The following is a 15,398-nucleotide window of genomic DNA, read 5'->3' as shown; positions in this document are numbered from 1 at the left end:
TACTAAAAAAAAATGAGGGGGGAACTGTGACCACATGAACACAATGCAAAAATTCTATAAACAGCTTCATAATGCTACAGAATCAACTGACTCAACTATCAGACTGAGATGGAACACGACAATATGATGTCTCTTAATCAATACACAGATGTCCAAATAATCTCAGAACTCATGTAGGTAAACTTATTAAGTAACAGGTTTGTTTTGTTTTTGTTTTTGTTTTTTGAAAGGCAGAGTGAGAGAGTGAGAGAGAGAGAGACAGAGAGAAAGGTCTTCTTTTTCTCTGTTGGTTCATCCCCTAAATGGCTGCCGCTGCGGCCGGCATGCTGCGCCGATCTGAAGCCAGGAGCCAGGTGCTTCTCCTGGTCTCCCATGCAGGTGCAGGGCCCAAGCACTTGGGCCATCCTCCACTGCCTTCCTGGGCCATAGCAGAGAGCTGGCCTGGAAGAGGAGCAACCGGGACAGAATCCGGCGCCCCAAGTGGGACTAGAACCCTGTGTGCCGGCGCCACAGGCGGAGGATTAGCCTAGTGAGCTGCGGCGCCAGCCCAATAACAGGTTTTTTAAAAAAGTTTTTATTACGGTATTTGAAATAACCTAAGAGCAGGCAAATAGTGAGTCTATGTGACAACATGAGAGGGATTCCAAAAGGCTGATCATTGGTTTTCTTGGATTGGAACCAATTAAAGAACACTTACACAACCTGATAAGCCTTTGGGGGAAAAAAAAAAAAACGAACTTCAACATAGCTGTAGAACTTGAAAGCTGCCAGAGAGCAACAAAGAAGAGACACTGTTAGGCAGCTCCAGAGGCTCCTAGACACGCTCTTCCCTACTGAGACAATATCAAATCAAGCAGACTTGAATGAACTTCACTCTAAAGCTTTGAAAACAACCACTGACGCAACACGAGAGACCTTGGGGAAGAAAGAGGAATGATCGAGTCTCTGAAAAAGGAGAATAAATGGACTGAGAGGCTCAGAAACACCGCCGACAGGAGACTGACAAAGATGCCATTTTTTGATTTAAAACCCAGAGTATTTTCTGAAAGCAAATACTGCATCAAATATAGGCAGAAGGAACTTAATTTCCATTAATTACAGCTTAATAAAATCACCTTTGTTAAACTAAAACACAGTAAAAGTTAGCTTCAGAAAATGAAGTTTTCAGATATATTTTACTTCAGTGGTGTTTATTCGATATAACATCATAATGCTTCTTTTAAAATCAAGTCATATGAAGCTTATTGGGACACAAAGAGTACCCAGTGCTACCTGTGGGATCATTTGGAAGGGTTCCTCAAGCTGTAGTTACTATTGACCCACAATTACTGATTCACACTTTAGCACATCTCTTCTTTTACCTGATTTCCAAAGCACGAAAGAAACTAAAAGTTGCTAAATGCAGAAATCTGTGGGGATAGAAATCATTTTAAAGATATCAACAATTTATCTGTGGACAATCTCTAAATCTACTACTGTAGCCTGGGGTCAGCCTGCAGAAGAGGCCAAGCAAAGGATAGGAAGCCAAGAGGAGGGGGAGGAAGGAGGAAACTCTAGGAGGAGAAGCAGAAAGAAAATGATGGTAATGGGTTAATGAAATAGGAGGCCTAAAGGCTAAGATTCTATGTCGATGGAAATCAGCATCCTCGGACAAATCAGAACTGGAGATGGAGTTGTGGTTTCTCCCCAGACAGCTGCAGAATTGGAGAGCTCAAACCAGGAGAGACCTCTGGGAGTGCACACACCGTCTACTTGCCTGACTCCACCATGCACTGCCGAAGCACGCGCTCCACACTGCAGACGTGTGTTGGAAGCCCCCAGTCTATCACATCAGTGCTTTGGTCCAGAAAGTCTTAGAACAATTTTAAAAATGCTACTCTTAGAAGTCAACTTCCCGCACTGAGTTTGTTGAGAGATAACATGTAAATATTACCAACTAAGTATAAATTCACTTTTATAAACTTCTTAGTCAAAGAAATGATTCATTGTACGTAACTTTCAGAATCCCTCGCTGTCTCACTGTACCACCCAAAAGTCAAGTTTCAGCAAGGTTTTTTTCCTATTTGTTAATTTCCTGTTTTAAGTGAAACTTAAGCTTAATTTTTTATTATGAATTTTATTTTGAATTTTCGTTTTTTTTTTTTTCCTGTGAACTTTCCTCAATCTGGTCAATTCTGCAAGCTGCTTTCAAAAAGTTACATAATTTTTTTTAACAGGAAGTATGCTGGAAAACATCTCCTTTCTTTGAATTTTTAAATTTAAACAACCAATCTTACTTTTTATTCATATTTTGTGAATCAATTTAGTATCTAGTAATATTTTTTCACAAAATCTGCTTTTAAAAATGCATGATTTTAAAATGCTCAATTTAATGAACCTTGTGGATAATTTTTTTTAAAGAACAAATACAAGACATGTAACAAAAAGACCAGGTGGTCTTAAGGTTGGCAGAGGCACAGCGCACACAAATACCCTCTCACTAGTTACATTTCACCTTTAAAAGCCATCTCAAATTCTCTTTGCACTCAATTTTAAAAATGGAACATGGACCAAATTCTACCTCAAGTATTCTATTATTCTTCAATTCTTCCCTCATAAGAAAAGCTAAAAGGACTGTAAAATGCGATAACCAGATGCTTGTTTCTATAAGCAATTTGGCAATTGTAGACACTTTCTTTAAAACACATCACTGGGGTTCAGAGGCGAGGGTAACCCATTTACAAAGAAGACTGAACCTCAATCCTGGTAGATTTGTATTTCTTTCTTCACAAAAGCAACACTTTTCATAATGAAAATTGAGATATTTAAAATGATATATTTTTTAAAATGGGTCCAAGTCTAATAAATGTTCCCCGAGCCTGTAAGAAACGCGTGCTCACCTTAACCTGGAGGTCCTCGGAGCTCTCCGCGGCCATGTACAAGGACAGCAGGACTGGCAGGGTGTTGGTGACCGCGACGGCCTTGGCGTGCTCTGAAGTGTGTCTCCCAATCTGTCCTAAGGACCAAGCAGTCGCGGCCTTAATGTGATCTTCTGGCTCTTCTGACAAGCAGATTGACAACTGGGGCACACCCTGTGGTGTTGATCAAAAGAACAAGTGTTATGAATCTAGAGCAGGATTAAAGAGTCTTCGGACGGGCTCAAACATGAGAAGAAATCATTTCAGCCTTCACCCTTTCTTCCCTAAATGGCTCAATAAACGAGCACATCACAGGGGCTGTCATTTCTCGAAGTCAATAAAATGACTAGGACTAAATGACCTTAATTATCTGTAACAATCCAGCCCAACTGAGACTCTTTCTCCCAGCGTCTCCCCTTGAATAGGGGAGCATTTAGCCAAACAGCAGACGCTGCAGACTCGAAAGTAGGCAAAGCCAGATTCCACCAGGACAACCCAAAAATGCTTAGGGTTTTTAACACCTTGTGTTTACCCTTGCCAAAAAACATCAATTTAGAATCTTGCAAGAAATAACCATTTCACCAAGTGTAACAAATCTGAGAACAAAAAAAAGTGCTATGGATTCAAAATCAAATGTGTAAGGATCTTACATATCTTGTATATGAAATGTTTTCCCAAAGTCCTGAAATAGGAGGGCACTTCAGAAAGTTCGTGGAAAATGGAATTAAAGTCAGTTTTCCATGAACTTTTGAAATCACCTAACAGCACATGAAGATTTTTCAATTAATTTTGGTTAATTTTCCATTAACTTGTAAATTATGCTTTTGCCTATTCTAACACGATTGAATGTCAAAGTAGATATGAACGTGTGTGTTACATCACTAAAATGTGCTTATATTTTGCCTCGTTGGCAACTTCCAATTTTATCTATGTGATAAAACAGAAGTTAACTAAAGGGACTTGAATACATCACAGTTTATATCCCCATGGAAGAAGCAAATAATCAAACCAAATTCTAATTCCTGAACCTGCATAGGCATAATTCTCTAACTAACTTGAGACTCTAGTAATCACTTTAAATTTAGTACCACAAAACCAGTATCATGTGGTCACGCTGCTGCAACGAAGACCAAAAGCGTCATGTACACTTTTTTTCCCACCTCCTTTTATGCTGGTTGTTAGGACCGGTTCCCGAGGAGACCTGCTAGGTTGCTTCCCCGGCCCCTTTCTGTGGTGTGTCTGCCAGTGTAAAAGGTCAGACCTGTCTTCCGCATGAAACGGCTTTCCGGAGAGCCAGCACAGCCAGGAGGTAACAAGACGGATCAGCCGCAGGAGCAAAGGGAGCCGCTCCTACCCCGGGGCCCCAGTTGTTCCAAAAGCAAAGGACACAGGGGAATGAGTGTGCTTCGAAAACTATAACGCGCCACTTAAATGTAAAATACTATCACCAGTCCTAAACAGTGCCACTAAGGAAAAGGAGAGAGAGCTACAGGACTTGTGTGGTCTGCCTCCAGCTACTTCTGCTAGCTTGATCTTCCGGCTCTCTCTTGAAAAACAAACCAGCTTGGGAGCTGCCCGCAGCACCCCTAGCGCAAAGAAGGGCCGAGCTCCGGGTCGGTTTAAGGAGGAGGTGGAGGAAGCAAGAGCACCTGCTGCTGCTTTTCTCTGTCTCCCGAAGCCAGTAGATTTCTGACCATCAGCAAAAGAACCGAGGACCAAGAACAGCTGCAACATAGTGGCTGTGCCGCTTCCCAAAGCACCACTACTGCTCCAGCGGCCGTCCTAGTCTGCGGTCACAGCGGAGCGAAGGCAGAGAGCCGCTGACAAGAGTGGAGCTGAGAGTCACCGTAGAACAGGCAGACGACTACCATCCAAGGCTCCTTTCAATTCAGAGAATGAGCAAGGGACAAGAGAGGTGCCACATTTCTGTTTAACATATGGCAGTAGTTCTTCCACTGGAGTTAGAAAGCCATGCTTTGGAGGCTCAGCATGCACACACACATGCCACATGGCCTCTGGTGTGTTCTTCAGGGGGTCTAGATTTAGTTATCAACCCGTGTTTTCTGAGCACCCACTACGATGCAGGGCTGCCCCGTATTTGGTGGACTCATACCAATTTGTGAGTTGAGCTAATGCCAAATCCCTAGAGCAAAGAAGCAAAAACACTGCTATGTGACATGGCCAGCGTCTAAGAAGATAACTCAGTTCATGCAAGCTGAAGAAGGGGATCTGGATGAAAACAAAGCACTTAGTCATTCTCACCTCCCACTCAGATGACAGGAAAGGGAGGACATAGAGACATCTGAGAAAAGTTACTACTGGGTATGTCATTTACAACAGTTTTTCAAAAAATTATTATTTATTTATTTGAAAGGCAGAGTGCAAAAAAGAAAGAGCTTCCATCTGCTGGTTCACTTCCTGAATGCCCACAATGGCCAGGACTGAGCCAGGCTAAAGCTAAAAGCCTGGAATTCCATCTAGGCCTCCCACATGGGTGGCAGAGACCCAAATACTTGAGCCATCACCTGCTCTCTCCCAGGATGTACATTATCAGGAAGCTGGAGTTAGAAGCCAGAGCCAGACATGGAACCCAGTTACCCTGATGTGGGATGTGGGCTCCTTAACACACATCCTGCCGGCTCGGCCAAACACCCACCCCTACTTAGTTATTTATGGCTTACATGGTTTGTAAATATACACAATTAATCCTTCAACATACCAATACACTTAATATTTAAATACACATAATATTAATAGTCAAGAGTGGACATTTTGTTAGTATTCAACAGTGGGCAACACTTTAAACTTCCCTCACTTGGAGCTTGCTTTGGGCAACTCGCGAATGAATACTACAATCAGTACTGAAGCAGTGCATCGTTGTTTGTTTTTCAGGGAGTTCCTTCCCTCCAATCAGTTACAGTTGGTGTCCGTGGGAGAATAGCAATCTGTGCTTACTGCAGTGACGGGGGGAAGACGGAGCGGGCACACACCTTGGAAATGATGACAGCCATCGCAAGGTTCTCGGAATGAGCCGCCACGTAGCCAAGCATCATGATGCCGGGCAGCCGTATGCTCCCTTTGCAGGAGCTGATGCAATCAATCACAGCAGCCACTCCTCCTCGGTTAACTATCAGCTGAGAGAGCTAAGAGAAAAGAGCGAGAACTGGGTAAGTGGGACCATAAAGCCTGAGATGACCTTTAAGTGCTGGCTTAGTGTTGCCGCACTCACTCAGGACCCAGAAACAACTGGTGAAAACAGAGATGCCACTTAGTAAAATGATTGCCTTTATGAAAGAAATATACCAGTGCAATAATCCTGCTATCTCAAGCGCACAAATATAATCACTGAGAGGAGCTTTGTTGGGTGGTTCAATTGCTGGTGCATCGATGGCACAACTTCTATCTCTATTATCATGGATGTCAAAATCCGTCCCCTAGACACCAAGCCCAGGGCTGGCTCCTGACTAGCTAACCATTGAAAGCCCAATCACGGTGCGTGAGGATGGAGCAGATTAAGCACTGGATGCTGAAAGGCAACGTCAGCTTGAGATATTCCAACCTCATCATGCCCCCTCTGCCGCCAATGAGTCCTAGCTGGGTGCACTTCAATTTTGAAAAATCTCAACCAAATAAAGATGTCAGCTGAAATAAAGAGTGAGGACTATGAAAGCATAATGAAATGAAAATGGATTAGCCAAATTATACACAGGACAGAAAAAAAAAAAAAAAGATTAACTTCGGAATCAACACAGCCTTGCTTTGTCTCTCTTTTCCAGCTCAGAACTCAGAGCAGGAAACTGCTGCGTTACCAGCAGCTGTGAGCGTGGTCACTCCGGGCAGCGACTTCTGTGATCTCTCCCAACGTGGAGGCATGATGTCAGGCTCTCTGCTTCCAGGCGACACAAAATGATACAGACGGCAGAGGTCTGCAGCCCCACAACCCAGAAACACAGAGCTGCGCAGGATGAGAAACCGGAATTGCAAACCCACACTCCAGCGACACAGCCTCACGGTTCCCGACTGGGGCCAATTCTGCCCTCTGGGGAACACTGGGCAAAGCGTCGGGACACTTTTGATTGCCGCTGCCTAGGAGGAGGGGGGCTGCTGGCATCTCGCAGGCAGAGGTGGGGGATGCAGCCCTCACCCATCCTGCTGGGCAAGGGACACCCCGAGCTCACAAGATCATGGGGCACAACCCCTGGGCCCTGCAAAACAACGGGCATTTTAGTTAAAACTAAGAGCGACTATACATTATTTTTATTTGTTTATTTTACCTCGGGTGAGTGTTTTGCGATTTCTCTCACTAAGATAGACCCGTTTCTCTTCACATCGTCATCCTTGTCCTTCAGACAGGTGAGCACGACCGGGAAGATCTCTGCTTCCACGACCATCTCTGCGAGGTCCACACAGTGTTTGGCGATCTGGCTGAGCGCAGAAAGGACCTGGCACTGTGAGGGCGAAATCAACACTGAACCAGAGCCCGAGTGTCACCTAACAGCTGTGTACACATCCAGCTTGCTTTATTAAGAAGGAAAAAGTTATGTAGCAAACGTAACCTGAGATTTCCGAGCCTTGAGACACCCACACCCTAGGCATATACTTAATTTCTAAAATATGGGGCAGGCGCTGTGGGGTAGTGGGTAAAGCCACTGCCTGCATTGCCAGCCCAGCATCCCATATGGGCACAATGTTAAAACCAACCTGAAGAACCTTCCACTGCCTAGTTAACGTTGACAATTTAAAAACATTATAGAATATCTGTTAGAATATAACGGCATAATTTAAGCCTATTCACTGAAAAGTCAGATTTTAGAAAGCTATAAAAAGGGTTAGTATAAATATGACAATTTTCAGAAGAAACTTCAATATTATTCTGGTGGGCTAGAACACCTTTAGGTCTCTCCAGCCCTGACATTCAATCATCATTCCAACCCTGGGATTCAATTCCTTATTTTCAGTATTGAAGTTACCAGTGTTGTGACTTCTAATTTTCAGTATCACAGTTTTCCCAAACACATCTTTACTGTCCAAGCCTTACTGTGTTGTGTTCACATATTAAGAGACTAAACATACGGTATACTCAAATCTGCTTTATGATGGTCATTTACTAATCACTTTCATACGTAGACGCGTTTTCTTTCTTTCGGGTCGTAAGCAGCAGGGTTTGAGTACTGTTTTGACCTTCTTTCAGAATACCTTCAGTTTCGCGTTGGGACTGACGATCATCTGAGCGAGGTGAGGGATGGCTCCTGCATCCACCACGGCGTGTGCTAATTCCGGACAATGCTTGGCGATGTCGCTGAGGACTGAGGCAGCAACCCTTTTCAGAGCAATCTCCGGCTCCTGGATACAGAGGACTAAGAGAGGAACAGCTCCCTCATCCACCACAGCTTGTGACAGTTCTGTGGGCCCAAGAAAAGTAATTAAGTGAGTATGGGTGACTGACCCTTGTGCAAGCCATTTTTCACCCTGACAGATACAGCAAAGAAAAAAGGGGAGGGTGTACTTCACTCTCTCGACATCTGCATTTCAAATCAGCCTTCCTGGTCCCATAAACCATGTGGACCAATCCTGAGCTGAAAAGAACACAGGTCAATAGATGGACCTCCATTTACATGAACACATTTGAGGTAGATTAGGCTGAAATGGCTTGTTATTCTTTTTTTTTTTTTTAAGAGAGTAAGCAGATGTCAGCTGTTTAAGCTCTGACAATTCTGCACTTCTCAATAGGCAAGCATTTTATGCATGGTTTACAATAACACAGAAAATTAAAGTACCAAAAATTTACCAACCACACTAATTAGGTAGTATTTTGTGCTATTTACATGAGTAAACATTAACATGAATCTTGTGCCAATGATGTCAATTTTTAAATTCTTTCCATCTCACAGGACTTTGGAAGATTTTTTTAAAAGCTTTATATAAAATTAAAAGTTGCATTTTCATTGTACATACAAAAATTCTTTGAAAATGAGACTCACGATAGAGCCACACACTTTTATATATATATATATATATAATGTTAAAAATAAATTCATCTTAACCATATTATGTGTCAGAAATCAAGTAAGTTATTTTCTGAATACACATGCTGATTTACTTGTGTGGCCAAGAATAATAGCCATAAAAACAACATATTTTAATTTCTAGAGAATGGGAGAAAGGCAGGCAAATCCATATAAAATATTTGTTTAAAAAAGTCTCAGAAGCATAAAGCACCATAGAGAGTTATACATCTGCTTTTATTAGGCTCAGGGCCTCTTTGAGTCTACCACATACGCCCATTTCTATCATCTCTTCCTGGCAAATTATGTTTTTATTTGCCCAGATTCATAGTGCTTTAGCAATACATAAATGTCTTAATTGTTAAGCCGAGGTATCTATTCAGCATATCACTGAAAGTCTGTAATTTGAAGGAAACACAGTATTTAATTTTTTAAAAGATTACTTAAGATCTCCTTTTCTAAAAGAAAATAACGTTAGCAACCACAGGTTAATGTGTAATACTTGTTTTGCTGAAATGATCATAATTATCCTCAAAGTCTCACCGTTGTAGAAATGACTCACTCACTCTTTCACAAAACGAGTATTAATGGAAGGTTATTATGTGCCAGGCTCATTCGACTCCAGGGCCGATGACACACCGCTATAAATGAACACCATGCTCATTAACAGCTAGATGTTTCGATTTTCAAATCTGGTGTGAAATATTGTATAAAGTGGGAAGGTCATATGTGATCTCAAGAACCAGAGATAGAAAAGAGGAACATGTTTTGTGGGGTTTTATAAAAGTCAATAGCAACAACAGACTGGTGAACCAACCTAGCAATAAAACAGACTCCTCCTCAGACGCAGCCCCTGCAATGCTACTGCCAACAGCCTGAGGATCAACAAGACAGCAGGTGAAACAGGTCATCATTGCCTCGCTCCCCTCCCCACTCCACACCACCCAAGGAGATGGGCAGAAAATAGCATATATGATGTACAAATTAATTTCTAAACATAGCACTCACGTTTTCTGTTTGTTATTCACGTGTTACTTAAGAATTCAGTTCAATTCAGATTATACAGGTGTTCTATAGAAATATCAACTTTTATGTACCTATTTAATTCTACCTGGAATATATATAATGGGCTGAACATTTTGTTTCCAGAGAGTATAAGGATCAATTAATCTACTCATGTATTTTCACTGTTATATATAGTTTCTATGCAATAAACCGCAATTGTTTAAAAGTGCTGTTAACAAAAATTCAAGGTTCTGTTTTATAAATAGTTGTATAATTCTCATACATTTTATCCTTCTGTTGAGTAGTTAGCAGACTGCCATTTCCTCCTTCGCTTGAATACTACTGTGTTAGTGCGAAGGCAAACCTTGTTCCTTTGACTTGGTACCCAAGCCCATCCTGAGCTGTTTCCCATTCTCTTCAGAGCAGGGATCAGAAACGTGCAGGAGATTGGGAATGACTGGAGAAACACTGGCTGGGAAAGTGAGCAAGTTTCCTAGGACCTGGACTGGGCCTGCCAATGCCATGCTTGGAATTTCACATCTTCATACCTGACATCTCCAGATGTGTGAGGCCCTATGAAACTGACATCTGCTCCTTGGTGGCATGCATTGGTCCTCAGGAATAATGTTGGGGCAGCCATTCTGTGCAGTAGTTAAGACACTGCCTGGGATGCCAGCATCTCGTTTCAGGGTGCCTGGTTCGAGTCCTGGTTCAGCTTCCCTGAAAGGGCAGCAGGTGATGACTCAAGTACTTGGATCCTTGCCATCCACATGAGAAACCCAGATTGAGTTCCTGGCTCCCAGTTTTGGCCTGGCCCAGGCCTGGCTGTTGCAGGCATTTGGGGAGTAGACTGGCAGATGTAAGATCTTTATTTCTCTGTTTCTGGTACAGTTTCTCTCTCTCTTGCTCACTATATATATATCTATATATATACTATAGATATATAGTATATATATATACATATATACACACACTAAATATCTATATATATACTATCTATACTATATGTCTATTATACTATATACTATAGATATGCTATATATCTATAGTATATATATTATATATATTATATATACCTATATATGGGTATATATAGTATATCTATAGTATATATACATATAGATATATTATATATATACTGCCTCTCAAAAGCATAAAAATAAATAAAATTTCCGAAAGAAGTAATATGGTTCAACTACCTTCATACAGATTCTACATGTAAGACAGAGTACATATACAGACAAGAATGCAACAGGCTTAAGTGACGCACACCTACTATGCAGTACACACTGTACAGGCTAGCTCTTTTGGCTCACCTCCGCCACTCATTTCTATGGCATTCCTCTCTCCTTTTTCCCAACTGTTGCTTCCTCACGTGTTTTTGTGCCAGTCACCGTCAGCGTCTACCCAGTAGTCTTTGTCAACCAAAGCGTGGGCTTGTGAGCCAATCCTGGCTATGGAGCCTGAGCAGAAGTCAGCTGCAAGTGTCTGCAAAAGCTTTTCCTCTGTGACAAACCCAGGTGCACAGGAGAACACCCCACCTGTTCTCGGTTGGAGGTGGTCAAGTCTACAACTCATATCTGGAACTGCTACATCCACCTTACCAATCAAGGAAGAAATCATCCATACACCAAGGATAGCTGCGTGCAACAATGAAAAACAGCTGGGCCCTCCACAACGCCATCCGGCTGCCTGAAGGACTCTGGCACCACCCTGACTCTGAACTTTGCGTCATGTGTATAAAAAGCATCCTTAATGTTTCAGTCACTTGTGGTTGATAGTCTGCCACTACACTAAAAATAATCCTGATAGCAGTGAGTTCCTCTCCCAGGCGTGGGAGGGGTACAGGATCTCCTTTCTTCTGTCGCTCACCCTGTGTCCGCTAAACACTCACTCTGCGCTGGGAACTTGGCTAGATCCCGGGGAAGGAGATCAGAGTAAAAGGCCATCTTGTTCTAGCAGACTCCGCTTGGGGCGGGGACATGACCCATCACTGGGAAAGTGACACTGGGTGTCATTTCAGGAAATGCTCCCCGCCTGGCTTCTTTCTCCCCGGCTCATCTTTCCTCTACCTCTCTACTCTAAGAAAAACAGTAGGAACCAAAAAACATACAGAATTTCACACAGCTAAAATATTATTTCCCCTGGGAGAAAACTCACAGAGCTCACTTTTTTTTTTTTTTTTTTTGGACAGGCAGAGTTAGACAGTGAGAGAGAGAGACAGAGAAAGGTCTTCCTTCCGTTGGTTCACCCTCCAAATGGTTGCCACGGCCGGCACGCAGAGCCGATCCGAAGCCAGGAGCCAGGCGCTTCCTCCTGGTCTCCCATGCGGGTGCAGGGCCCAAGGACTTGGGCCATCCTCCACTGCCTTCCTGGGCCACAGCAGAGAGCTGGACTGGAAGAGGAACAACCGGGACAGAACTGGTGCCCCAACCAGGACTAGAACCCTGAGTGCCGACGCCGCAGATGGAGGATTAGCCTAGTGAGCCACAGTCTCACTTGACGTTGAGCTTACAGATACACTCAACTGGTTATCATATTTATGCAGTGGAAGACTGATATGGGGCAGATGTTGCGGCACGGGCAGGTGAAACTGCCACTAGGGACGGAGCTCCTAGGATCCAGTCTTGCTCTGTTGCTGATCCAGCTTCCTGCAGAGGCTCGCCCTGGGAAGCAACAGATGATGGCTCAAGTACGTGGGTCCCTGTCACCCATGTGGAAGACCCGATAGCATTCCTGGCTCCCGGCTTTGGCCTGGCCCAGTCCCTGCAACAAATGTGGGCATTTGGGGAGTGACTCAATACAAGGAAAATCTCTCTCTCTCTCTCTCTTTCTCTCTCCCTCTTTCCTTCTCTGTCGCTCTGCCTTACAAATAAATAAAAATAAACATTAAAAAAGTAACCAAAGAATTAATATTCACAAACAAAATTTTGGTGTATAGACTTAGATGCCCATAAAAGGTTGACCAAAAAAATCAGTGAGCTAAGAAATTTATCATTTTTAAAACAATTTTTTGCAAGGAGGATTTTTAAATTAATTTAGAAAGCAGGAAGACAGAGACAGCGGTTACACCTGCTAGTTCACACCCCAAAGCCAGGTGAGGAACCGAGAACTCAACCCAGATCTCCCCCCGGGGGACAGGTGCTCATACTTGAGCCACCATCTGCTGCCACACAGGGTGTGCATGAGCAGGAAGCCTCACTGGAAGCAGAGCTGGGACCAAACCCAAGTACCGCAATATGGTGGGGCCATCCCAAGTGGTGTTTTAACTGCTGTGCCAAATGCCTGATCCCAAAACTATTTCTTTTTAAATATATCTTCTTCTAACATGCAACAACATTTCACATAATTATATACTGTTATACTGTTAGATATCAAGATAGATCAGAGTGATTATAACTATGTTGAATAAACACAAAGAAAAAAAGCTACATTTTATACAAACACACTAACAGTATTTATATTGTGCTGATGGTACTACTGGTGATATTTTTTTTTCTGTATTTGTATCTGCCAAATTTTCTTCAGTGAGTTATTTTTTAAAGATAAACCTCTCTTGTGTGCATACATATAGCTACTGGGACTAACTATACTACCATTTCTATTACCAAAGAAAAACAAATAGAAAACTTTTAGCTTATTTCTCAATAAAGCAGAGAATTTCTTATTTTAAAAACGGAAGAATGGGACCGGTGCTGTGGCTCATTTGGTTAATCCTCCGCCTGCGGCAGCGCCCACATCCCATATGGACACCAGGTTCTAGTCCTGGTTGCTCCTCTTCCAGTCCAGCTCTCTGCTGTGGCCCAGGGGGGGCAGTGGAGGATGGCCCAAGTCCTTGGGCCCCTGCACCCATGTGGGAGACCAGGAAGAAGCGCCTGGCTCCTGGCTTCAGATTGGCACAGCGTTGGCCATGGCGGCCATTTGGGGGGTGAACCAACAGAAGGAAGCCCTTTCTCTCTGTCTCTCTCTGTCACTGTCTATAACTCTGTCAAATAAATAAATAAATAAATAAATAAATAAAATCTTTTAAAAAAAAGAAAGAATGTATGTCTCCTCCAGATAAAATATTAAGAATATGCAGTTATTCTTCTCTGAACCATTACAGTATATACTAGAAACATCATTGATTTATTTTTTCACTTACCATGCTGATTTAATGCATGCCCTTAAAATGTGACATTGTGTAAATGTTAAGAGTTACTCATTTTAAACCATTTTTAGACTACAAATTCTCAAAGACGATAAAATTATCTAGTAGCACCTTATTCACAAATATTAAGGCCACTTGTTGCATACACATAGACAACTACATTTTCAGTCCATTGCTATGGTGGTCAGCTGTTTTCAGTAAAGCAATAACGAGTTCCATTCGGCCTCAAGAACAGCTCATTGTTGAGTGAAGGAACTGAGGCAGCCTGCCCCTGGGACTGTGACAAGGCGTGGGAGGTAGCATCACACTTCACGGCCTGTTTTCCCATAATTCTTTCTAGTAACATCTATGAAGCTTATGTGCACACAACTTTTTGAATAATAGTAACATACGAAATTTGGTGGTGGCAGGTTTTTGTTGCTTACACAGTTGTGTTTTCTTAAGGTTTTCATCCTGGGCTGCCTGGGAAAGTAGTTGTTTTTTTTTTTTTTTTTTTTTGGTTTGTTTGATTTCATCGTAGCTCACTAAAGGCTGCAGTTGTATTTCTCCCTCACTAATGTATCCGAAGTATTACTATTTAAATGGATCAAAATCTTCAGTTTGGAATAACAAAAACCTCAGTACAACTTTTGAATTGAAAATGCAAAAAGAACACAGGTCAAAGGGAGAATTTTTATCATCAACAACATTGCTCGCATTAGTACCACCTGAAGCTGGTTGCGCAGAAGGTGAGCACTGACTCTGAGCTAATGAGGGAAGGCACAGCAGAGCTAGGCAGGGCTGATGCAGGGAAAGCCAGGCCAGTCAAGCCAAAGGGATCTTGCTTTTCACAGTGCTCTCAGCTCTCTTCCTAATTACATCATAGTGAAAACTATCTGTTCAGATTGCCAGTGGGAAACTCAAATGCCCACAGAGCCCAGGCAGGGTACTGAAAGAAGCCAAGCCAGAGGAGGTTAGAAAGAGAATGGGAGTGGTAGGGATGTGGAGAAAATTTCAGCCTCATGTGCAAGGGGCAGCAGTCCCTGAGCCTCAGCCCGAGGTGGCCAAGGCAGGATACAGGCTACCCCTTGTCAGAGCGGTTTTGCAGTGCAAAGTTGCCTGGGTTTTAGGTGTCGGCTAATTTTTTTTTTTTAAAGAACACTGTGTGAGACAACACAGTTGGGGCCAACGGAAACACATGGGTTTGTGGGCCAGCCCAGCCCAAATCACCATTTACAACCTCAGGCTTAACTCATGCACCTTCTGGAACAACCTGCGGGGAGCTCTCTGGACACAGAAAGCTGATGTTCTTTCCACAGTTGCTTCCTGAAGTCATAAAGGGAGAACCACTACAGAGGTTAT

At 42.8% G+C, this 15,398-nt stretch overlaps 1 protein-coding gene across 1 annotated transcript in view; it reads right to left on the bottom strand.

The window, feature by feature from the left end:
* SPAG6 (sperm associated antigen 6) overlaps positions 1-15,398 on the bottom strand; it is an 83,814-nt gene that overhangs the window by 23,600 nt on the left and 44,816 nt on the right. The window contains exons 5-8 of the mRNA XM_062211367.1: positions 8,094-8,299; positions 7,172-7,345; positions 5,888-6,040; positions 2,880-3,071 (exon numbers count right to left, since the gene is read on the bottom strand). Of these exons, the coding sequence (XP_062067351.1) occupies positions 2,880-3,071; positions 5,888-6,040; positions 7,172-7,345; positions 8,094-8,299 (725 nt within the window). The remainder of the gene's footprint in view (positions 1-2,879; positions 3,072-5,887; positions 6,041-7,171; positions 7,346-8,093; positions 8,300-15,398) is intronic.

The sequence above is a fragment of the Lepus europaeus genome, chromosome 14, assembly GCF_033115175.1.
Source record: "Lepus europaeus isolate LE1 chromosome 14, mLepTim1.pri, whole genome shotgun sequence".
Taxonomy (NCBI): domain Eukaryota; kingdom Metazoa; phylum Chordata; class Mammalia; order Lagomorpha; family Leporidae; genus Lepus; species Lepus europaeus.
This window is presented reverse-complemented; position numbering and strand designations above follow the sequence as displayed.